The sequence below is a fragment of the Coenobita brevimanus genome, chromosome 75 (genome assembly GCF_032717465.1).
Source record: "Coenobita brevimanus isolate Jiangsu-jjx chromosome 75, ASM3271746v2, whole genome shotgun sequence".
Classification (NCBI taxonomy): domain Eukaryota; kingdom Metazoa; phylum Arthropoda; class Malacostraca; order Decapoda; family Coenobitidae; genus Coenobita; species Coenobita brevimanus.
In genome coordinates, this window is record NC_137028.1 from 262,501 (window position 1) to 286,505 (window position 24,005).

General features: G+C 42.2%; 1 protein-coding gene across 1 annotated transcript in view; it reads left to right on the top strand.

Annotated features, from left to right (window-relative positions):
- The window catches only part of LOC145407975 (uncharacterized), a 75,051-nt gene extending 51,572 nt beyond the window's left edge, over positions 1-23,479 (top strand). The window contains exons 4-6 of the mRNA XM_080278778.1: positions 7,910-8,503; positions 18,460-18,590; positions 22,054-23,479. Coding sequence (XP_080134904.1) covers positions 7,910-8,503; positions 18,460-18,590; positions 22,054-22,177 — 849 coding nt within the window. The 3' untranslated portion in view covers positions 22,178-23,479. The remainder of the gene's footprint in view (positions 1-7,909; positions 8,504-18,459; positions 18,591-22,053) is intronic.
- The last annotated feature ends 526 nt before the right edge of the window (positions 23,480-24,005 follow it).

Here is a 24,005-nt window from a genome sequence, read left to right on the forward strand (position 1 = left end):
GTACCACATAGGACCATTACCAATCTACTTGCCTGGATAGTATGATACATAAGCTTTGTTACCTTTGAGGGATTGGGCCAGTGTGCATGGTTAGAGTGTCACGTCGACAGGGGCATTGTAACCACAAGACCACCAAACTCCTTATATATGACGTACATATTTCGTGTATAAATAAATCCATACAATACGTGATAATAGGATATACAATCCACTGGGTATTTAAAATGCTGGTACTGTATTTCTGGTGGACTGGTTTTTCTCTTTTCTAATTGATAGTATTGCCTACATTCTCAGTACAGTTTTATTTGTTACCCGGAACGTAATTATCTTTAGACAAAAAATGTAGTTATCAAAACGCCATCATGAATTTCCTACACTTTGTTTTACGTACCACGAAGTTTAGTTTATTTTAATAACGTAGGGAGAATGTTCAGCCTAGGAGAAGCCCCCTCATAATGAAGTGGTTAAAAGTTTTCGTATAACCCTTATAAAAGCTAGCAGGAATACACACACACACACACACACACACACACACACACACACACACACACACACACACACACACACACACACACACACACACACACACACACACACACACACACACACACACACACACACACACACACACACACAAACACACACACACACACACACACACACACACACACACACACACACACACACACACACACACACACACACACACACACACACACACACACACACACACACACACACACACACACACACACACACACACACACACACACACACACACACACACACACACACACACACACACACACACACACACACACACACACACACACACACACACACACACACACACACACACACACACACACACACACACACACACACACACACACACACACACACACACACACACACACACACACACACACACACACACACACACACACACACACACACACACACACACACACACACACACACACACACACACACACACACACACACGACACTGAAGGGGTTATTCGATATTCTCTCGTAAGATCCGTAACATTAAAACTGACAGCCTGAAAGCATGAAATAACCCGAATTTCTGGCGATACTTTTTGAAACAAGTGATGATTATAGAACATGTCTGATCGTCCTCCCATCATTGCTATTGTAACTACTCTTTAATGTCGGATGCAGGCTAATGGCATTCATCAGTCACTGTAGCTGATCCATTATTGACCATCAGTAATTAAGGCCTTGCTTGCACTTTCGCGTACTCAGTTTTGATAATAAACCCGTAACTTCCAAGATATTTAACAAACACAAGCGCAGTGGTGTTTGGTTTCTGTAAGGTGGGTTCAGCTGGGAAAGTTGTAGTGTGGGCGAGATATGAAAGTGAGAGTGTGGGCGACCTGTGGCAGGTTGGCTGTCTATGCTCAGTGGCTTTGGATATTTCGTAGCACCACGTCTGTATTCTCTTTTGCTATTGATGCAAACTGTCGGTATTAAAAATAAATAAAGATATAATATACGAGAGTGTTAAGGTGTACGGTAATATATAAAAGTTGGTGAGGAAGAGGTGCAATGAAACTTCCTTTGTCACTCAGAATATGGATTTAAATTACGTTGTGGTCAGCTTTATAGATTTTCGAGCACTTTTACAGTTTTATTTTTGTATATGGCACGGTCATGTTCTTATTTGTGGTATTTATTCATTCTATTTCGGTATTAAGAAGATAGAATAAAAAAGAATACTTAGGTGTAATATTCAGTATACTTCATAAAAAGTAGAGCTAGAAAGTTTCCTAAGCTTAGTAGAAAAAGATTCACTGCTTTTGAGTGTTGCCTGGGTTCTAGTGCGTTTGTTCTGTCCTGATGAAGGTCCCAAGCCCCTTTCAGGTAAATTAATGGCCAGAAAAAGTCAGATTAGAAGGTCGATTTGACCATACTCTGTTCACTGTTACAAGGCGCTAATTGCCATCTCTCCATCTTGAATACTGAGCTGTAACAAGAGTTTATCATTGGAATATGGTTAGTCACGAAGTTCTCTAATAGGATTTTGAACTGCTGGATATTCTTATGTCACTGAGCTATTATAAATTAGCTGCTGAAGGTGGGGTGATTTGGCGGGGTAATGTTTAGTGTGGGCGAGAGAATGGAAACGTTTTACCTTTCACGGTCGGGACATATCAGGTATTCAGACAATTTTTATTACAGGGTGAGTCATAGGAGTAATGAGTGTTACATTGTTATCATTAACTCCTGCAGTCCGACAGAAATTGGATACAGCATTCATTAATCTCTTCAGCACGAACGAAATGTCTGTTGTATAAAACAGCGTGAAGGCAGGAAGTTTAAACAGTCAGCTGTCATGACATAGAGAACTCTAGTACCCTCTTCCAGTGGACGTCAGACGATTAACCCCAGTACCGTACTCCATTCCAAATAATGCCAGACGATTTTATTCAGCTGAGTGTGTTACAGGAGTAAGCCGAGGCCAGTGCCATTGAAAGAGGCCGTGAGAGGGAATATAGGTAACGCCTCCTGATAAGATAACACACCGATAACCTTATCTTATTATACAGTGCTATTACGGCTTCTCTTTACCCCCCACCGGTATTATATTCCCTGTTTCAATCGTAAATGACGGTCATATTTAACATTATCAAACTTATTTAACTCACAGCTAAGCAGAACCGTCAGACGTTAGCTGGAATAGAAGACTGGAGTTGTCCCGAGTATGAAAGAGTTAATGGTGACGGTATAAACACTCTCAGGCTCCCATGACAAACTCCAAACAGAAAATCATCTGGTGTTAAATAGAATACAGAACTGGAGTTGCCTCGAGCTTAGGGTTAACAATACGACCGTGAGACACCGACTAGGAGAGTATATATTGTTGGGTGGATATCGCTAGTTTGTTTTCATCTGAGGGAACTGGGCCACTCAGCCTGCATACGTCGTTGTTGCGTGAAATTTAGTGAGATGGGAATAAGTCTCCTTGGTTACTAGGCTTATTTTCCAGTCTGACTGCAACTGGCCATCAACTAAGATGGAAAAGGGGGATGCGGATCTTTTGCCAGGTTAGTAGAAACGGGCTATAGAAAGAAAGGAAAGACAAGGTGGAAAATTTTGGTAGGGAAGTATATGAGGGAGGAGGATGCGTCGCGGGAGTGAAAATTAGGAGAAAAGAAGGACCGAGAACAAGATAGAAATGAGAGGGAAAGACGCGGTGGAAGTATTAGATATGGGGTATGTGAAGGAGGATGGTGAGTCGCTGGACGAGTGAAAAATAGAAAAGAAAGACCCAAAATAGAGAGGAAAAATTAAGACGTGTGTGTGTGTGTGTGTGTGTGTGTGTGTGTGTGTGTGTGTGTGTGTGTGTGTGTGTGTGTGTTTGGGGAGGAGGGCTCGTTCCCAAGTATTCACTAGAGATTATATAGACAGGGATTTCGTTTGTGCCATGGATATATACATTCCCACATTCTCAGCCTTTCCCCGCTACGACCTCATTGTCTCGCCAAGGAAATGATGATAATGAAAATGAAACCAAGCATCGTAAAATTCCAGTTTGGCCTTAGTCATCCATTGAGATCCTTAATTTGTACCAGCTAGAGCCTGTCGCATTTTGGGGTGATACCGTGGCATTTCTTCTTTAGCGATTTATTTTAGACTGTTGCACCTTGATCGCATTGAGGTGGTTTGGCCATGTGGAGAGGATGGAGAATGAGAGATTGACGAGGAGAGTGTATGTGAGTGAGGTGGAGGGGTGGGGAGAGGGAGGGTGAGGCCAAGGATGAGATGGAGGGATGGAGGGGAGAGGTATATGAGAGGGGGGGGGTGAGCTGGGAGCAGGGCAGTGAAATGGCGGGAGACAGGGCGACATGGAGGCGATTTGTTTGTGGCCACCTCTTACGGGATTAAGGCGTCTGGCAATAGATAGATAGATAGATAGCACCCTGATCACCTCATGTATGGAGATTTCCTAGCATTCATTCTTGAGCGATTTGGCTGTTGCACCGTGATATCCTATTGTATGGAGATCTTTTAGCATTTCTTTTTTAGCGACCTATTTTGCCTTAGCACATTTGATTATACAGACTAAATCACTAAGGAAGAGGTGTCACGAAGCCACAAAATTCGTTTAAAATACGAACGCAGCCGATCACATTTTATCGTGAAATGTACTTCCTGCCAGTAATCTCATATCCACTTCCCGTAGTGTTCATGATAACATAAAATAATTTCCGTGATTCTCTTAGTAGCAGTTTCGTATCAATCCTTCTTATCTATCTAGCTGTCTTTCTCTTATGTCATCCACTCTTTTATCGTCTCATAAGGAACGTTGGGGTTCAGCACAATGCTCATTTTACCTTAACTTGGCCTAGATTTTCTTCCTTTTTGCAGCTTATTTTACGTAGTTCAGTGCAAGATTGAAGCTGTACTGCTGCTTCACATCCTTTGTTATCGTTCTTCTTGACTAGCACCATATTATTATTCTGGTGCCAATCTGTTGTTAAAATTCAGCATTTACGATAGCGAGATGGCAATTTTAGGCCAAGTTAGAGTAAAAGGCGTATACTCGTAGTCTGCTTAATCCAAACATTTTTAAATTTTAAGGCGGAAAAAAAAAAAAGTTGCTTCACCTGAATGACATTATGTGAGCAATAAACCCCAACCATCCCTCGGATCTAAACTTGTGGACCCCTGGGGCACATCCGAATGGAGCACCTTAACTCACTCATCCACCAGGCTTTCAGTTGGCTGTGTGTTACCGCTCATAGTAGCAAATACTGTCCTGGACTGCATTTATAACACCAGCAGTGATTTCCCATTGTACAGATCACGACTAATCCTCCATTCATCCTGTTATTAAATCACGTCACGTACTGTCGTCTGCAGTGATACCATATATTTTTTTCCCTACATAATGTAACGTGTACTACAGATGTAGAAATAGTTATGTAGTATTAAAGTATACGAAAGGAAAATACAACCACGCTCTGAGGTGACGTCTAGTTACTACTGAGCTGAATAGGATCGTGTGGCATTGGTAAGATTAAATTAGCTTTCTCGCTTTCTGAAAGGGTTAGTGGAGATTTCATTGTTCAGTTTAGTAGAGCCCCAGGGTAGTTGAGACCTCGTAGAGAAGAGGTTGCAGTTATCATTAGCCCATTGACTTTTTTTTTTTTTTTTCATTCTGCAGCAAGAATAATTAATCCAGTTGGGTAAAAATATCTCATAGCGAAGGGGTTAAGCTTTGCATCGCACCAGTTCACCTTGATTTTGTTAACTCTCAGCTAACTCATTCAATACAAGAACATCCTCTTTTCAAGTTCACACACACACACACACACACACACACACACACACACACACACACACACACACACACACACACACACACACACACACACACACACACACACACACACACACACACACACACACACACACACACACACACACACACACACACACACACACACACACACACACACACACACACACACACACACACACACACACTTAAAGAGAGAGAGAGAATGTCTATACTATCACAAGTCGATTTTATTTATCGATTTGATTGGACACTAATACGGAAGGGGTTAAGATCGTAATCCATCCAGTTCAAAAAGTCTGCTTTTAGCTAACTATAATCATATGAATATACTAAGAATATAAAAGTTATCAAATTCAAGGGATTAAACTTCCTTCTATTTCCTCGATTTGATTTTGCATCAGTTTAATTTTGGTAGAAAAATTGTACACAGATGTGGAAAATGATTGTTCTCTCTAAACACAGTTTCTGTTGATGCATTATGTTAGTGCTTTACTGCCGCATCATTGTTTGTTGTGTTAGTGCATCATGCCGCTGCGTTGCTTTCAGTTTGTTTATTTCGATGCCACATTCTGTTCACCATATCTTGCAATCTACATGGCACACCACGCTTGTTCTCATGTTTCTGGATCTTACTTACACCATTAAGTGAATGAGAAATAAGCTAATTAATGATGATGATGATGATGATGATAATTTTTATTTCAAAAGAAGCCATCAAGAAAAGAAAGATGACTGATAATATATGTTGTTTGAATATCTATGGCTGCAATTGTAGTGGATAGGTGTCACTTTTTTGTTGATTTTTTTTTTCTTTCGGAAGTAGTTTTTCATTAATAAAGAAAAATGCTTTAAAAATGTGGAGATGGAGTCAGGATTCAGGGGACGTGATTGGTGTGTGAATGTGTGTGTGACCCATTTCACTAGGCATGCTCTTAGTAGGTGTCCCTCCTCCTTGTTTTCTTTCATTATCTTCTGTACAATACTTCATCCCATCTTTAGATTAAAAAAAGAAAAAAAAATCAGGTTACTGGTGATATATAGGCTTGTATCGTTAGTTTATTAGTATTTAATTATCAGTACTGAAAGCATATGAAACAAAACCCCTGTACAAGAAAGTATTTAGTTTTCCTTTACATATGCTGCCCTGATAAATTCTTTGTTCGTACTATGTATGTGGTATTCTGTAGTTTCGTCATTAAGCCTAAACGCATATGTGTAAGATGTGTACAATTATTTTATTATTTGCATGTTTGTTTATTCATTTATTTTAGTAGATCATTGCCGCCGCCAAATGTTAACTTTGTGACTTTTTGTCCCTTGGTTTATAAACCCATACCCATCAGATTTTTTTTTTTTTTTTTTTTTTTTTTTTTTTTTTTTTTGTCGCGTATGCTGCCCCAAGACGATAATTTTGTGCTCATGTGACATTTTGAAAATTGTCACCAAACATACACAATAATTGTCGCAGATCCGAAAGTACTCAGTTCTTCGATCTATCGTTACTTATGCCGCTCAGAGACAAGTGTACGATCCCACCCCATCCGTAGGTGAGGAAAAGGGTCAGGATGATGACGACACTGTAAGTTCGTCGCAACAATAAATTCACAAAATCAACCATGACGACACATCTGACCACTTACACTGTCCGACAGTATTTTGATATGTCTTTCTCAGTATATCTTTTCAAGTGTACATAGACTGAAGTTATTGAAGTATGTTAACAACGTTGTTTGATGCTGTGTAGCACTTTCCTGTTATTCTCTTTTCACTTTAACTTGGCCTAAAACAGCCATCTCTCTATCTTGAATGCTGAGTTGTAACAGTAGATTAATACTAGAATACGGTGCTGACCACAAAGAAGTGCTGTGGGAAGGACATAGGGCCATAACATTGTCTTTTTTTGCAACAGAGCTACCTGAAATAAGCTAAAAAGGGACGAAAATCTGGGCCAAGTTAAAGTGAATGAACTATAGCCTGTGATGTGAGTAGTGTAGTATAGTGTGGGGAGGCCTGTTATAAGCATGTCACTTGTGAAATTTCTTCACCCTGCACCATATTTTCGTTGGTTGAAAGAGGCTTTTTAGCACCTCTTCCTTAGCGCTTAGATACTCTCTTGTATGTTATTTATATCCTTTCAGTGTCGCCATAGTTTACAGTGATAACATGTAAGCAGTAATATCATCACCCTTTGTCCCTGCCCCAAACTGGAGGGAGGTCATAGACAGGGTCTCATCACTAACGGAGATCTACTGTGTATTAAGGTGGTAGTTCAAAGTTTTGCCAGACTTCATGATGAACGGTTTTTGATGACACTTATTCGTGTAGCCTGTTAACAAGTTCGAGCTACCAGCAGCAGATCATCGTTCGGTGAGAGTCCTTGGCTGCCACTTCCCTTCAGCCAGGGACAGGGGTAAAGGGTGGGCAGAAACAGTGGCCTACGAATGTACATAATGCAGAAATAAACTAGGAAGGCGATGGTGCTAGGATGCCTCCTCATCCGACGAAAATTCGGTCCTTTGTCCCTTGATTTCTCTCTGGCTAATGTGTTGTGTTGCATGTTGTGCATGACGTGTGCAGCCGGCAGCCGCCGTATCGGAGGAGCCTGATAACTCCACTCCCGAGGCTGCACCTATGGAGGAGCGCGACAGGAGCCGCTCGCCTTCACCCCCTCCACACCACGACACAGAACCTGAACCCAAAACTGAACCCGAACCCCATACTGAACCTGAACCTCAAACTGAGCCTGAACCCCTAACTGAACCCGAACCCGAAGCTTCTAATCACGAAACTGAACCCCAACTCGAAGCTTCCATTGAGAGAGAGGAGAAAGAGGAGAGAAACTCTCCTCCTGAGGACGACAGGTCTTCTCATGGAAGCACTCATGAACCTGAAAATGAACCTGAACGTGAACCCCAAACTGAGGAAACTAAGTCAGAGGAAGATAAAACAGATAAGCCGGCCCCGATCTCTCCCGAGGCCGAGGCTGAGTCTGATCTCGAAGCGGAGTACGACAACGTGGATCTGGCGGGTGGGAGGGCGGAAGGGGACGTCGCCCCCCCCACTGCCCCCGTCCCCACCCCCGACCCCACCCCCGTCCCTGCTCCCGTCCAGCGCTCCTCCTCCACCTCCTCTCACGGCTCTCACTCCTCGCACGGCTCAAGCACTGCTCAGGTTGGTTTACCCCAGCCTGCCTCACCACCTCAACCCTCTAACCCACACCAGCAACCACCCTGACTCACACCCTTTCGCACTCATACTAATATCACTCACATACCTGTTTGCCTTACACTCCCTAGCATTCTCTCACATTAACTGATACTTGTCTCAACCCATTAACCCACATCAGCGGCCACCCTACCTCATCCATTTGCATTCATACTAGTATCACTCACATGCCTGCTTGTCTAACACACACACACACACACATTCATACCCCGTTGCATTCATACTAATATCCACTTACCTGCGTACCTCACACTCACTGTCCCTCTCCTTACATTCTCTCTCACAAACACATGTCTGAGTCCTTTATCCCACACCACCAACCTGCCTCTCACACCTTTGCACTCATCACCACCCTGCCTCCCACCCACTAGCCATCACCCTGCCACCCACCGTTTCACTCTCATAGCCAGCTGATGTCACTTGCATACTTTCTTCCCTCCCTCAGCACACACTGACAAACTAATACTTGTCTCAACCCTCTAACGCACAACACTTTTTCTCTCATCTTCTCCGCGGTCTTTTTGTTTCATTTTATTATCACACGCATTGGCTTATCTTTCACACTTACCTCACGCTTTCACAGTTTTGCCTCACACGTCTCCTATACTGTCTATACATTCCTCATACACTTTCGTCTTCCATTCACCATTCTCACTCTTTCTTCACCTTTCAGCTTATAAAAGCCTCGCCACATCTGCTTCACCACACCTGCCTCGCCACTTAGTCTCACCATTTTTGCTTAATTCGCTACACCTGTCTCACTACTTAGTTTGACCACACCTGCCTGACTAACCACAACTGCTTCACCACTTAGTCTCGCCACACCAATTTAATTCACCACATCTGCCTTCCCACTTAGTCTCACTACGCCAACCCGAACACACCTGCCTCATCAATTAGTCTCAGCACACCTGCCCACTTCCTATTCACGCTGCGTAACTTGCAGTTACAGACACACACACGCCGACTTCCTCCTCATTGTACTTGCTCTTGCCTCGAACAGTCTTTCGTCAGGTAACCCGTAATAATGTTTCCTTATGTTTCCAGCAAATAAAGTTGGTGTTAATCCAAGCAAAATAGAGTTCAGCTCAACTGGACTGAAATAGCCTCGCAGGACAACTCATTTACCCATATTGTATAACTCAGCTATCACTGAACCTAAACACTATAATACAGCTCGTCACAAGACAATTCAACTTTAACAATAATGTGTAGCTCAACTCTTAGCATTACACTCCAACACAGTACATGTCAAGTCAATGTGTACCTCACAGAACAACTAAGCTCAACCATAAAGCAGCCTAAACGCTACAGTGCAACTCAAGTCAACCTAAATAGCTTCAGAGGACAACTCAACTCAGCCATAATGTGCGTCAAACGTAGCTAACCCCAGAAATGCGACTTATTTGAACTCAGATAGCCTAAACACAGTAATACAGTACAACTCAAATAAACTCATACGACACTGACCTCCGCCATAATATTAAACTCTGCTATCCTAAATCAAAATATAACTCGTGTCAACACACACAACCTCACAGGACGGCTCATCTTAACCATAATATGTAACTCAGCCATAACTCATCCGCCACTTATCCTCAGAAGACAACTTATCAAGTATCTCAGCTCAGCTCATCTCGCTCTGACAGGACAGCACAACAAACTCTACTCAGTTAATTATCAACACAACACAACGCAATACAAGCAATACAGTTTCAGCAGAATCATTAGCTCAGCTGCCAACACAATGAACTCTTAACTCAGCCCAGTTAAACTCTGCACATACAGATTCACTTTAATATTCACCAGTGAATAAATACAATGAATAAATAAATAAATACACTCATGTACTGGAATCAGACGTCGTCGATCCCCGTGCTTCTGTACTCTGGGAATACAGAATACAAAAGTAATATACAGTAGGTCACTGTCTTCTATAACCCTAACATTCTCTCTCTCTCTCTCTCTCTCTCTCTCTCTCTCTCTCTCTCTCTCACACACACACACACACACACACACACACACACACACACACACACACACACACACACACACACACACACACACACACACACACACACCTTACCTCGGCAGTCTCCCTCCTTACCCTCACTCCTCCTTTAGTTCTTTCTTTCCCTTTCCCTACGTTCATCCCATCCTGTCCCTCTTGCCCTTGCACTACTCTCATCCCTTTCTCTCCTACTCGCATTCCTGCACATCTCTTGCCCTCTCCTTCCCGCACACCTCTTACTCTCACCCTCACACATTCCTCTAAATACCTCCTGCCTTCATCCTACCCATTTCGTTTGCCCATACCCCACACATCATCCCTTCCGTCTTACCCTCCTTCTCCATCTACCCTCACATGCCACTCACCTATGCCCCAACAACCCTTCCTTCCACCTCACACCCACCTTCACTTACCCCACACCTCTCACTCTCCTACACCCTGACACCCTGCTTGCCCTTACATCACATACACCCCCCCCCACCCCGACCACACCCCCACCTCTCACGTCCACACCAACACCCCCTCCTTCCACACCCACAACCCACACCTTCAGTCCACACATTTCCTTGCCAGCAACCCCTTGATCTGTTGATGTATTTTTTTTTTTTTTAGATTATTCCAGCTATTGCAAGACGATTTTATTTAATTTAAGGAGAGTTCTCTGATTGTGAAAGGGCTGTATCTTACCCCTCCAGTTTGGAAAGTCTCTCTAAAGCTGAATATAATCGTCTGTAAGTAGCAGGAATGAAGGTGGAAAAATACGTCATTAGAGTGTTTGGAACAGTTTTATATGATCATTTCACTTAATTTTGTTCATTAATTTCTTACAAGTTTCTCGTAAGCAGTTTTTCTTCTTTGTGGCCTTGTTATGTAACCTATTTATTCTTTTGTTATTAATATCCGTTAATTATGTCCTTTTATTGTTTCTTGTTATTTTTGCCCATTTTCTTGTTATTGCAATGCCTGTTTTATTTCTCCCATATTTTTTTCCCCTGTAAATACTTGTACATACGCATGCTTTATGAACGTTATTTGTTATTACCCCCTTCACTAATGCTTTATAATGTTCTTTCTAACGCCACATTATATTTTCTTTCAGCTTAAAGAACACTGTTCCTGGTGAAGAGGTAAAAAACAATATTTACGGAACGATTACATTTTTCTTTTTGCTTTCAGTTCGTGATGATTTATCTTATTCTTGATACCTCCATTCGATATTATTGGGCTTTTAGAGCTCTCACTGTGAAGGAGTTAATATAATCGTAGTAGTGGCATCAGCAGCACCAGCACCAGCACCAGCACCAGCAGTAGTAGTAGTAGTAGTGGTAGTGGTAGTAGTAGTTGCAACCTCGGTCTCGTATGAACGTGAACCCAGTGGACTGGAAGCCAAAGATGCCCTTCCGTAGTCAGGCGTAATGTGCTGAATAAATATTCAGGGATGAGGCGTTACGAAGACCGAAGCAGACTGTGATTAAAGCCTCAGAGGGGTAAACATGGTGACTGGGGAGCTCCAGGTTTTCGCCAGTTTCAACAGTGTTACGAGCGATCTGGATTCTCTCAGCTTCTGGCGTGTGTTACATGAAATGCCTGAGAATTTGGTGGTGACAGCAAGATCGTAAGTGCTCAGTGTAATATTTAAGGAGAGAAATTAATGTCTTTGGTTTAACACCAGTGCCCAACTTACCGGCTGATTACGGCGCATGTGCAAAGACTAGGAAATGTGTGAATACAGCAGAGCAGCCGGGAAGTCAGTTACTTTCATCCCTCCCCCTATCTTCACGGTAGCCGAGTGGTTAGTTTCATGGTTCGATCCTGGTGATTCCAGCAGTTGTCACTCTGCTCAAGTTTCCAGCCACCCGTTGTGGATCGGTAAATAAATTGATTGCCTTGGGTAACATCTAGGAGAGGTAATTTGGTAGCCAGGGTAATGAAGTGACCTTGTATCCCAAGACAGTGGAATAATAACTCGCGGGAATCGGAAAGAAAGTATCAGGAAAAAAAGTAACAGTAAAAAAGTAACAACTTTTCCTAGGTTAGGTCAGGTTAGATTAGGTCAGGTTAGGTTAGGTTAGGTTAGATTAGGTCAGGTTAGGTTAGATTAGGTTAGGTTAGGTTAGATTAGCTCTTTCCCTTACGTTTTTTAGTTACTTTTTTTCCTGATACTTTCTTACCGGGATTCATAACTCGCCACGGGCTCAGAGACCTAAGTTATGGAGAAAAACTACGTAGCTAAGCATTTCACGCCTTCTGCTTCACCTTTACCCCCACATACTCACCACTACACACACCTGTGGCACCCTTTTCCCTGGCCGCATATTCCCGGTCTGCTGCAGTTCGGCACCCGACCCGGTTTAGGTTAGGAGTAATACGTGTATTTTCTGCTGAGAAATACACTGAGCAAAGTTAGAAGAGAATCATGTGGTTGGTTTGTGAGCTACGACCCGAGCGTCACCTACGGCTCAGCGACTCACGTAAGTGCCAAATATCGATAGACATAGGGAATATGCATCCGGGCCGCCCCCTTGTGGTGGCCCCCCCCTACACCACACGAACTACGGCTGAAAAAGGTATGGCGTGGCCGCTGAGTGAACTGAGGTTATTGCAACGTGCATAGCTGTGTGAGATAAATAAAAATGCCCTCATAGATAGCATCATTGCATTAAGAGGGGGAGACCTAGGCGTTGTGTTGGAAAAGAAATTGGGTGCAATCGTGAATGAACTGTAAACACTGAGGCTCGAGTTATCATCTTCTGAAAGCTTTATTAGCCGTAACATAACTGAACTGAAGGGCAAGATAACAAAACAGCAGGAAGAGATAGCAGCGTCTTCTCGAGGCAGTGGATCTGCGCCAGAGGGAGACCCAAATGATGGTGCTTGATATCTCTGATCACCAGGAAAGCTTGGAAGTTTCCATGACGGACGAAGAGAAACTACAGGTGTTGCCAACCATCGGCGACGACTGTGTTGTATGTTTCCACCACTGATTGTGCCACCATATCTGAGATGAAATGTTATTGTTGATGTTGCAATCCCAGGCTCATCTGTACATGATCCCAGTGGATTTGATCAAACCGGGTAGTTCAGTTGGTCAATCCCAGAATTCTTTTGTTGAGACTATTAAGGGACTACCTGTTTAGTGCATGAAATGTTTTGTGGTATTAGTGGCTGCATTGTAATGTGAAGTGTTTTTGTAGATGTTTTTTTGTGTTGTTATAGCAGGGTAACCGGATTGTAGCCTAGAGATGGAGTGAGATTAGGCAGATAGAGGACGAGATGTAATTCGGAGAATCGCTGGGATTGGATGGAATAAGCAAACAGCCAATAGATCAGAGTGGAAGAAGTTTGGAGAGGTCTTTGCCCTACTGTGAACTAACTCGATAATGATGAATATGATGATGATGATTTTGTAGCAGGGAAGGATGATGAGAGATTCGCAGTCTGGGCTAGATAGACTTCTGTTTCTCTGGGTAGACTAGGGATGCATGAAAACCTTTGATACATATAACGTTAGACTCGAAGCAGACCCGCGACAGTGTCGCCTGCTGGGCAAAACGAAGATGAAAGAAGCAGACAGATCCATTGAGGGAATTTTGTCGAGAGAAATGCCAACCTAGTCGTCAGGAGAGAGTGGAAGTGACTCAGAGATGTGGAAACCAGGGAACGTAATCAACTAGAGAACGTTGATCGCATGAGTGAACCACCTGGACAGTCACGTTGAGATGACGTTGTGAAATGTCGGTGGAGTGCTTGGGATTTTCAGCGAGACTACAGATTTGTACAAATTTGTCGTCCCGTGGAATGTTAAGTGTCCAAACTAAAATGAGCAGTTGAAGTTTGCAAGTAGAAGTTGCAGATGTCTTGTAGCTAATTGCCAAACGAAATGATGCCTCCTGTAATTTAAATAGAATCGTCTAGTGATCGGAAGAATAAAGTTAAAGGACGTGGTTAAAGATTTTTTAAAACTAAGATGTAAACATTTTATTATGCTCGCTGCCTCCACTCGAATTCTTTAAATAGGACAAGCACCTCTTTCCATTTTTTTTAGTCCATATTACGACCAGACGATATAATTAATCTTAGGAAAGACTTGTAGTGCATAAGTGGCCTGTCAAGACTATAACTCCAGTTCGAAAAGTCAGTCCTAAGCTGAGTAAAATCGTCAGGAGATGGCAAGAATAAGATGAAAGATATCTTCGGGCTAAGTGAATTTTCGTAGTGGTCTCGTATTATTTTTGGTTTGTGCGTCAGTGTATTCATCGTCCTCCATCCAGACTAGTCAGTGCTTCGAGATGATAATAGGACACTCCCTTGAACTGCGGCCGGCTTTCCGTATACATGACTCTACTATGTTCAGTTTAACGAAGCCTAATATTATCTTTCCTTCGAGAATACTGAGCTGTAGCACTGAAATATGGCACTTGTCACAAGGAAGTGCAGGGCCGTAGTGTTGTCATATTCTGGCACTGAGCGAGCTGAAGGAAACAGGCTGCAGAAGGACGAAAACCGCCACCAGGTTAAAGTGAATGAATAAATAATCAATTCTGTATAAAATAACACGGCCAGGAATCACACCCTTTCACAATTGCTCTTTCTCCCTCACTCCAGTCTGTATTGAAATTATAGTTACAGGTGGTGGAGTTAGAGTGAGAGAGTGTTTAGGGTGGGGAGACGTGGGAGAGTGTAATTCTGGTTTGGATTGGATTAGTCAGTGGTGTCAGGTGATGTCGGGCCACTGTTACACACGCGATGGGTATTCTTTGCACCTCCATGACTACCCATAGAAGGGAGAGCTTGGTGGTTGATACGCATTGCAATATGATCTTCCTTTCCCTCCCCTCCCTCCTCCTCCTCGTCTCTTGTCTCGTTTCTTCCCCTCCCCTCATCTTCTCCTCTTTTCTCCCCTCCCCTCCCCTCTCGTCTCTCACATCTATCTGTTCTGTTCTATCTTCATCTATGCTGTTCTTGTCTCTTCGATTCTATATTGTTCTTCTCTGTGGTATTATTCGTCTCTCCCTCTCTCTCTCTCTCTCTCTCTCTCTCTCTCTCTCTCTCTCTCTCTCTCTCTCTCTCTCCTATACTGTACTACTTCTGCTACTACTACTACTTCTGCTACTACTACTATTGCTGCTACTACTACTACTACTACTACTACTACTACTACTACTACTATCCACTTCTCTCTGTACTATACTATTCTTATCTCTGTCTACTACTAGTCTTATCTCTGTCTACTACTTGTCTTATCTCTGTCTACCGCTCTTCTTAGCTCTGTTGTTTTTCTCTTCTCTCTCTACCACCACGAAGTCAGGCGTACACTCCAGGGCCTTCCTCTAAACCGTATTCATCTCACACTGCTTGTAATCGCTCATTTAATGCCACCTTAGCGGTTCCTGTGAAATTCCTATTCAGTCGCTAAACCAAGTTGTATTCCATGTCGTTACAAGGTCACAGCCTCCTCACTGCTGTGACATTCAGTATTCCATCATCAAAACTCCCCAAGCTTACTAGCATAAGAGATAACAATAGCAAAATTGAATAGCTGTGTCATCAGATTGAAAGGGTTAATTAATCATTTCTAAGGTACTGAAGTTACATCCATTCATACAAGCTCAATCAGTATTGCAATGACCATCTTCCATATCTACAAAACGGTCTTCACTTTCAGTTATTTTATTTTTATTTTTTCTTGGAACAATCTTGCGACCTTCTGGCCTTTGGTCCCATTTTGTTTGAATGAAAAAAAAAGAAAAAAAAACCTACGTCTACGAACTTGAGTTGCAGAAGAGAATTTTTTTAAGGAGTACCTGTCTAGCTATTCCAGAAGTGTTGACTCAGTCCTTGGGCTCTCAGGTCCTAAGATCAGTTCTCTGTCGCAACTAAGTTTTTTTGTTACATGGAAGATAATGAAAGAAGAGTCATGGACAGTTTATGCACTCTTCCTTACTTACCCCAGTTATGAATGGGAATTAATTAACCTCTTTAATCAGTTGACATAATTATTGGTAATTTCTTGCTACTCTCAGGGGATTTTATTTCATACTAAGGCCTTATACTGATGAAGTTATCAAAGGCTATAGCAGTTCAGAAAAGTCCCTTCAGGTTTGATAGTCATTATAAAATTGTTGATGGCAAGCATAAAATGTGAATGAGGTTCTCGGGTTGAAGGGCCTAAGTTTGGATCTTGTCACAAACCCACACTGTGTCTGCAACTGGTCAAGCCTCATTTACCCAGCCACTGAACACACCACTAAGTGCCTTTGATGCCACTCTGTCTGTTATTGCCATCGCCACTACTGCACAAATTTTACCCTTACCCGGCCTGAAATTGCTGTCTACCCCATCTTGTATGCCGAGTTGTAGCAATAAATTAACACCAGAATTTATGCTGGTCATAAAGAAGTGCTATGGAAAGAATGCATAGCTGTAGTGTTGTCCTATTCTGCCACTGAGCTGCAAGAAATGGGCTTCAAGAGATTGAAAATCTGGTCCAAGTTAAGGTGAAACGCATATACTAGCAATTCTATACTCTATTTTAACTTGGCATAAAAATGGCATCTCTCCTTCTGGAATGCTGAGCTGCAACAGATTAACACTACAATGTGATGCTGGTAATGAAGTGTTATGGAAACAATTTAGAACCTTAGGATTGTCTTGGTCTAAAATTGCCATCTCTGCACCTTCAATGCTTTGCTCTGACAAGAGATTAACGCTGGAGTGTAATGGTGATACTGACGAAGTACTGTTGAAAGAATGTAGAGCTGTAGTATTGTCTAATATTGCCTGTTGGCTATAAGAGATTAACACTAGAGTATGGTGCTAGATGTGCAGTGGTATCGAAAGGATGTAGGGTTGTAGTATTGTTGTGTTCTGCAGCTGAGCTGTGGGAATGAAGCTGCCAAAGGATGAAAATCTCTGCCAAGTCAAGGTAGATGGAGTGCAGCATTACCAGTACCAAGCCAATATTACTAACATAATCAGTGCTACAACTACTACTGCCAGCATAATCATAGACACTACTATCAACAGTACCATTAATACAACCACTGCTGCTAGCATAATTACAACTACTGCTGCCTACATAACTATAACAACTACTGCCTTCATAAGTACAACCTCCACTGCCAGAATAACTGCAACCACTACTACCAACGCGACCATCACGAAAGTCATTACCAATACTACAACATTGTGACACCACTTTTTATGTCCCCAGCAGCATTCCAGTCATTGAGATTTTTCTTTACTAGAAACATAAAAGTAATAGACATTATAGTTGTCATCAGTTAATATTGCTAATAATCACAGCTGCTGGGACTAATATCTTCTTTATCACAAACCTAAATATTCTCACCATTAAAAGTATCCTTCATCCCTCCACCAGTACTTGTAACTCTTTCATTTTTTTTTTCTAGCTTATTCTTCCTACCCTCAGTCAGTGATATTCAGCTAAGAGTCCCTATATCCTCGCTTTCTCCTAGAGTTAGCAAAGATAATACCTTATTACAAAAAATGTTATTATATTACTGGGGTTGATAATTACCACAAATAAATCATAATTATCATCACCATAAATATTACAACTTACCTCAAGACTTCTGTCAGCCACTTTTAATCTCAGACTACATTTGTGGCCACTGTAGTTACTAGTACCTCCACCAAGACCATCACCAAAGTCAACCCCGTCACCTCCACTAATATGAAAAGTACAGTATTACCATCACCTAATCCCATCAACAAAACCCCATCTGTATCATCATCATCATCATCATTTTTCATTATCATCATCATCATCATCAAATCTAACGAGACCTAAACTAACACCAGCAGTTACCACACATTACCGTTCCCCATCATCTGGCTCCACAACTTAACCCAAGTTTCCCCCCAACAGAGTCCTATGAGCACGTCCCCCACACCACCTCCGTCACTGGAACCAACACCTGCACCTGCACCCACCCCAACCCCAAAGCCAACACCACCACCACCTTCTTCAGTAGCTAGCAACAACTCTTACAACTCCAGGTGAGTGTAGGAATAGGTAAGGGAATTGACGTGGACACTTCTCATGGTTGTTTTCTTGAGTTCTGTACAGTATTTATTCACTAGGCCCCATACCCCCACCTGAACTCACACCTGCACCCACTTCCATTTCCTCTTCCACTTCCTCTTCCACTTCCATTCCCACTTCCTTTTCCACTTCCACACACACTCCCTTTCCCACTCTCACTCCCACAACCACACCCACTCCCACAACCACACCCACTCCCACAACCACAACCACACCCACTCCCACAACCACACCCACTCCCACAACCACAACCACACCCACTCCCACAACCACACCCGCTCCCACAACCACACCCGCTGCCACAACCACACCCGCTCCCACAACCACACCCGCTCCCACAACCACACCCGCTCCCACAACCACACCCGCTCCCACTCCCACAACCACACCCACTCCCACAACCACAACCACACCCACTCCCACAACCACAACCACACCCACTTTCACTCCCATTACCACTTCCACTCCCATAAACACTTCCACAACCACACCCACTCCCACCTGTTCCTGCACCTGCACCCACACTCATACCCACCCCTGCAACTGATCTGCAACCACACCCATACCTACACCTGCTCCCTCTCCTGCTCCCACATCCATACTAAAACCTACACGTGCATCTACCACCACCCATACCCCCAAACCAATAGTTCCAGTCACAAGCAACAACCCTTACAATTTCAGGTGCATTTATGAAGTAGACGATGGCTGATGTGAACTCACGACAGCCTAGTATTGCTGTATGGGGGATATTGCCGATGGAGTACCTGCTCGTGCTTCTTGGATTATGAGTAGATGGAATACTTTTATTAGGCACAACCTTTATTAGATACTTTGTTTATAGTTCTCCAACTCTTATGTTTTCCTTTTTCTGGATCCCCCCCCCCCCCTTTGTAGGAAGGAAAGGAGTTTAGAATGATGATGATGATGATGATGATGATGATGATTCTTAGTACAGTCAGGCAGTTTAGTCTAATACAAGACGGACCCCACTTATGGTAAATAGGTTAACATGGTGCCATTGTTTTCAGTTGTTTGTTCAGTTCAGTCACTTTCACTGTTATTACCCACACCAAATTACCATCCACTCACTCGATGTAGTGCTGTTCTCGGGTGTCTGCCCTTTCCTATCTCCCATCCTTCTTTCCTTCCATCCTCTTCTGTCTTTCTTTCCTTCACTCTTTCCTCGTCCCTTTGCCTACGGGTGACTTTACACTCTCTCCTCTGTCTTTCTTTCCTTTATTCTTTCCCCTTCCTTCTGCCTTGGGGTGACCCTACACTGAATGACAAGCCAAATTGTTTCCTCTACACCAGGAAACAATTTACTATGCTGGGTGGTAACCATATAACTAGATTTTGGCGCCTGGTGGTTTAGTGAGTAATTACAGTGCTCCAATCGGATTGGGCCAGTGAAGGTTTATATCCAAGGGATGGTTGGGATTTATTGCTCACGTAATGCCACTCAGGGATGAGTGAGGCTGGTCACTCTCATCTTAAATGTCAGGACCAACTTCCCTAGCCCCAGGCCCCTAAGCATCGTATGGGGCAATGTAGGATTGGATGTTGAATGAATGAATGAATGAATGAAGGTAATGGCCTGATGAGGGTTTCTTGAGTTATCTGACCAGATAACAGACTTGTTCTCTGTATCTGTCTTCTTAAGGTTGAGGGTATAGACAAATAAGTGTGTATGCAGTAACTCTTGATTTATTTTATATTGGATGTTCCTACCAACAGATTATTTCAAATGAATTTGAATAGGCTTCAAGCTTTAGAAGTAAGATATATCCATCCTTAGTTCCTGCACAACTAGAAGTATATCCTAGATTGGATAGAATTATCTGGAGAAAATAAATATAATGTACAGGACAGTATATGGTATAGTACATCAGATTGGAGGAGTTAATCTGAAAATATATTTCACTTAAGAGGCTTCTTTATGACTGATTCATAGTAACAGGTGAATAAACTAGGTGGGTGGTAAATTGCAGGAAAAAGGTTTTTATTTCCCAACATTTAGAACCACACAGCTCACTAAGGTGGTGCTGCTGGAGAGAGGACTGCTGTTGAATCACTCTTCAGAATGTTCATTTTTCTATTATGCCTGCCAAACTCTCCAGAGGGTAACTGAAGTGTAAGTACATAATTGAGGCTGGGGAGAGGTGCTGTCACATGTTGGCACCAATTTGACCAGGAGGCTATGCTTCCTCAGCTTCCTTCCAGTTCTTTAAAAGAGGATAGTGGGCCGAAGGAGAAGGCAGCTTCAGTCTGCAAGTCACCAAGTTCATATTCTGATGAACTTAGGGACCACAGCAATAAGAACGCTTGAAGATAGAGACTGAAATTGTTCCAGAAGATGCATTTTGGGACTAAGCTGAATAGACTTACGTTAGTGTCATGCCCACAGTCATAAAATGTGTGCCATTGTCATAGTTTGGAGGTGCATTTGATTGATGGTTACCTAATTTGTTTTACAGTGCATGTACTTAGTCAAGGGTTTAAACCATGGGCAGAATTTTGTCAGTGCTGGTAGTATGTCCTTTCATATACTTGCATGCATTCATTCCCTGCCAGATCTATTGATGACACAGATTCGGACAAATTATGGCCATTAGTGTACAGTACAGTACAATGCTTCGATGTTTACCTGCGTCACTCACCTTACAGACTCCCCTTCTCCATTTGTACAATGCCAGCATTTGGAATGATTAATTTTGGCTACCACCCTTTTTCTGAGATGGTTGGTCCTACAGTGGACTTAATATGCAATGTTACAGTAGTAATAGTTATGCCAGATGCAAGTATTTGTGGCTTTCCCTCCACCAACAGAGTTGGATGGAGGTTATGTACTCGCTTGTGTCAGTCTGGCTGTTTGTGTTCGAGATATCTTAAAGTTGTTATCAGATTTTAATGAAATTTGGTGGATCAATGTGCCATGGGTCAAGGAAGAATTGCTTAGATTTTGAGGTGGGTCCAGATCCATAGGCAGGAATAAATAATGAATTTTATTGGCATTGGAGAGGTATGGGCTCTCTGAGATTGCATAACAGGGCAGGCTAAGACTGAGAACTAACTAACTATGTCAGATTGTAATAGTATTTGCCTGGTAAGAGAGAGATATTACAGCAGTAAATCAAATTTTGTGGCTGTTGGTGGAGGTATGCAGTGTGTGTGTGTGTGTGTGTGTGTGTGTGTGTGTGTGTGTGAGCTTGTTTTATGTATGTGTTTGTGTATGTACTGTAATAAAAATTTGCTACATCTGACACCGGCTACTTCATTTCCAGTGACCTTAGCTTAAACATGTCTGGTGCTGGTATGTGTGTGTATGTGTGGCTTTGGGTGTTTGCATGTGTGTATGTTTATCTTGGCATATTTCTGTCACAGTATCATATCTGACCTCTGCCATTTTCCTTCCAGTGGCCTCAACCTCAACATGTCTGCAGCTGAAATGCGTGCCATGCTAGCCCGCAAGAAGAAGGCTGACCCCCGCAAGGACACAGTCGATCTCAAGAAGAAGTACGAGATCATTCAGAACATGTGAAGTGGTGGGAGCAGTCACAGTGGCCACAGTCGAGTCATCTTCACGCTGCTCTATCTTTCCTAGTTTCATACATTTAGGACCGTGTTACTAAGACTGAGTGTGGGAAGGGGTGAGCAAGCCTCTTAATTTTTTTTTTTTTTAATTTAATCTTACACTGTTATCTACCACCTGTGTATTTTATTCAGGCAGACACTAGTTGATATTGTTCAGATGCAGGGAATCCAACACCATAAATCCTTTGATTGCTAAAATTTCCCTCAGCTGAATGAAAATCATGTAGTTTTAACCTGAATAGAATCCTGAAGTGTGCCAGTAACAGCAGAATCATTTATAGAACACCTGTAAATGTTAGATGTGAATAGCTTGCATTCCACATTACAGAGAGTATATAGCAGTGATACTTAAAGAACAGACATGTTCTTCCAATATAACATGCTTGTGAAATTATCATCAGAATTTCAGGGTTTGTCCATACCCTCATGCTCTCAGTTTTCATAATATGTCCCATAGTCCTTGTTACATGTTGCCCTTTTTATACCCTTTTCTTCCCCATATCCACAGTAAATTGCAGAAAACTTCACTGATAACCCCACTGATCCAGGCGACATTCTTTTAGTACATTCTTGCTGCAACCACATTAATTTTTTTTGGAGGGCACCTTAGTAGTAAAGGGATTAGTGGTGGTAATATCACTCCCTGAAAGTTTGAAAAGTCTCCCAAGCTGAATGAAATTGTCTGGAGACAGTAATGCTAAGAATAAAAGTATGTTATTGGACTGAAGGGGTTAAGGTGCCCAGTAAAGTACAGAATTGAATAATTCCCCTTAGAGCCCAGAAACTGAATATTCATCTCCTTCATGCCATCTCCTGAGGATTTTATGATAATGGAGCCTTCTTAAATAATACAAAATAAACAATTTATGATAAACTTTCTGAACTGGAGGGATTCAAAAGATCATTAATAAACCTCTTCTATACTTGATATCTCTCCTGAAGCTGAGTAGAATCATCCGATAGCAGCAAGAATAAATTGAAAAGAACATTGGCCAGACCCAGATTCAAGATCCTCCAATTACCGTAACAATACCGGTACTATTTGTAGGGAAAATGTAATACTTTAGGACACTTACTTGACATGTTACAAGGACTGCCTGTAATGTAATTCATTGTCCAGTGATTGTTATGAGAGATTTTGTATATTTCTTTAGGTGTTATGTAAATATCACTTAGATTGTCAGATGTCACATAAACATTAATTACCAGACAGATGTAAAAAAAAAAATCTGACCAGATATGTTTGGTTGATCTAGATCTAGAGGATTATTTTTTCGATCCTGCGTAACCCCATCCTTAGGTAAGGAAAAAAAGGTTAAGATGATGATGGTGATGAGGACTGTTTTTCCATTTCTTATGCAGTATTAAGAATGCTCACCACTGCAACACTATACTCATTATTTCTTACTGAATCCCACAGCAGTCTCCCTACCTGAATAATGTCATGATGAGGGAGCAAGAAAGCAGTGAAAACTGGTGTTATCATACTGCAATTCTTGAAATGACCTGCTGGCAACGTTTATAAAACTCTTTGTGTTTTATGTAGGCAGGATAATAATGATCCTTTCAGGTGATACGATGTATATTAACTGTATGTTGATAGTGATGAGTAATAGTCTAAACCCTTTGCAGTCACATATCACACTGCCTATACTGGGGCCTCTTTATAAGCAGCCTTTTTATTACAGAGAGATTTCTTGTTAGAGGTACATTGCTGCATGTGGGAGTGATTTGCCAGTTTTCTCCAATTTACAGTACCAGTCAAATAGAAAAAG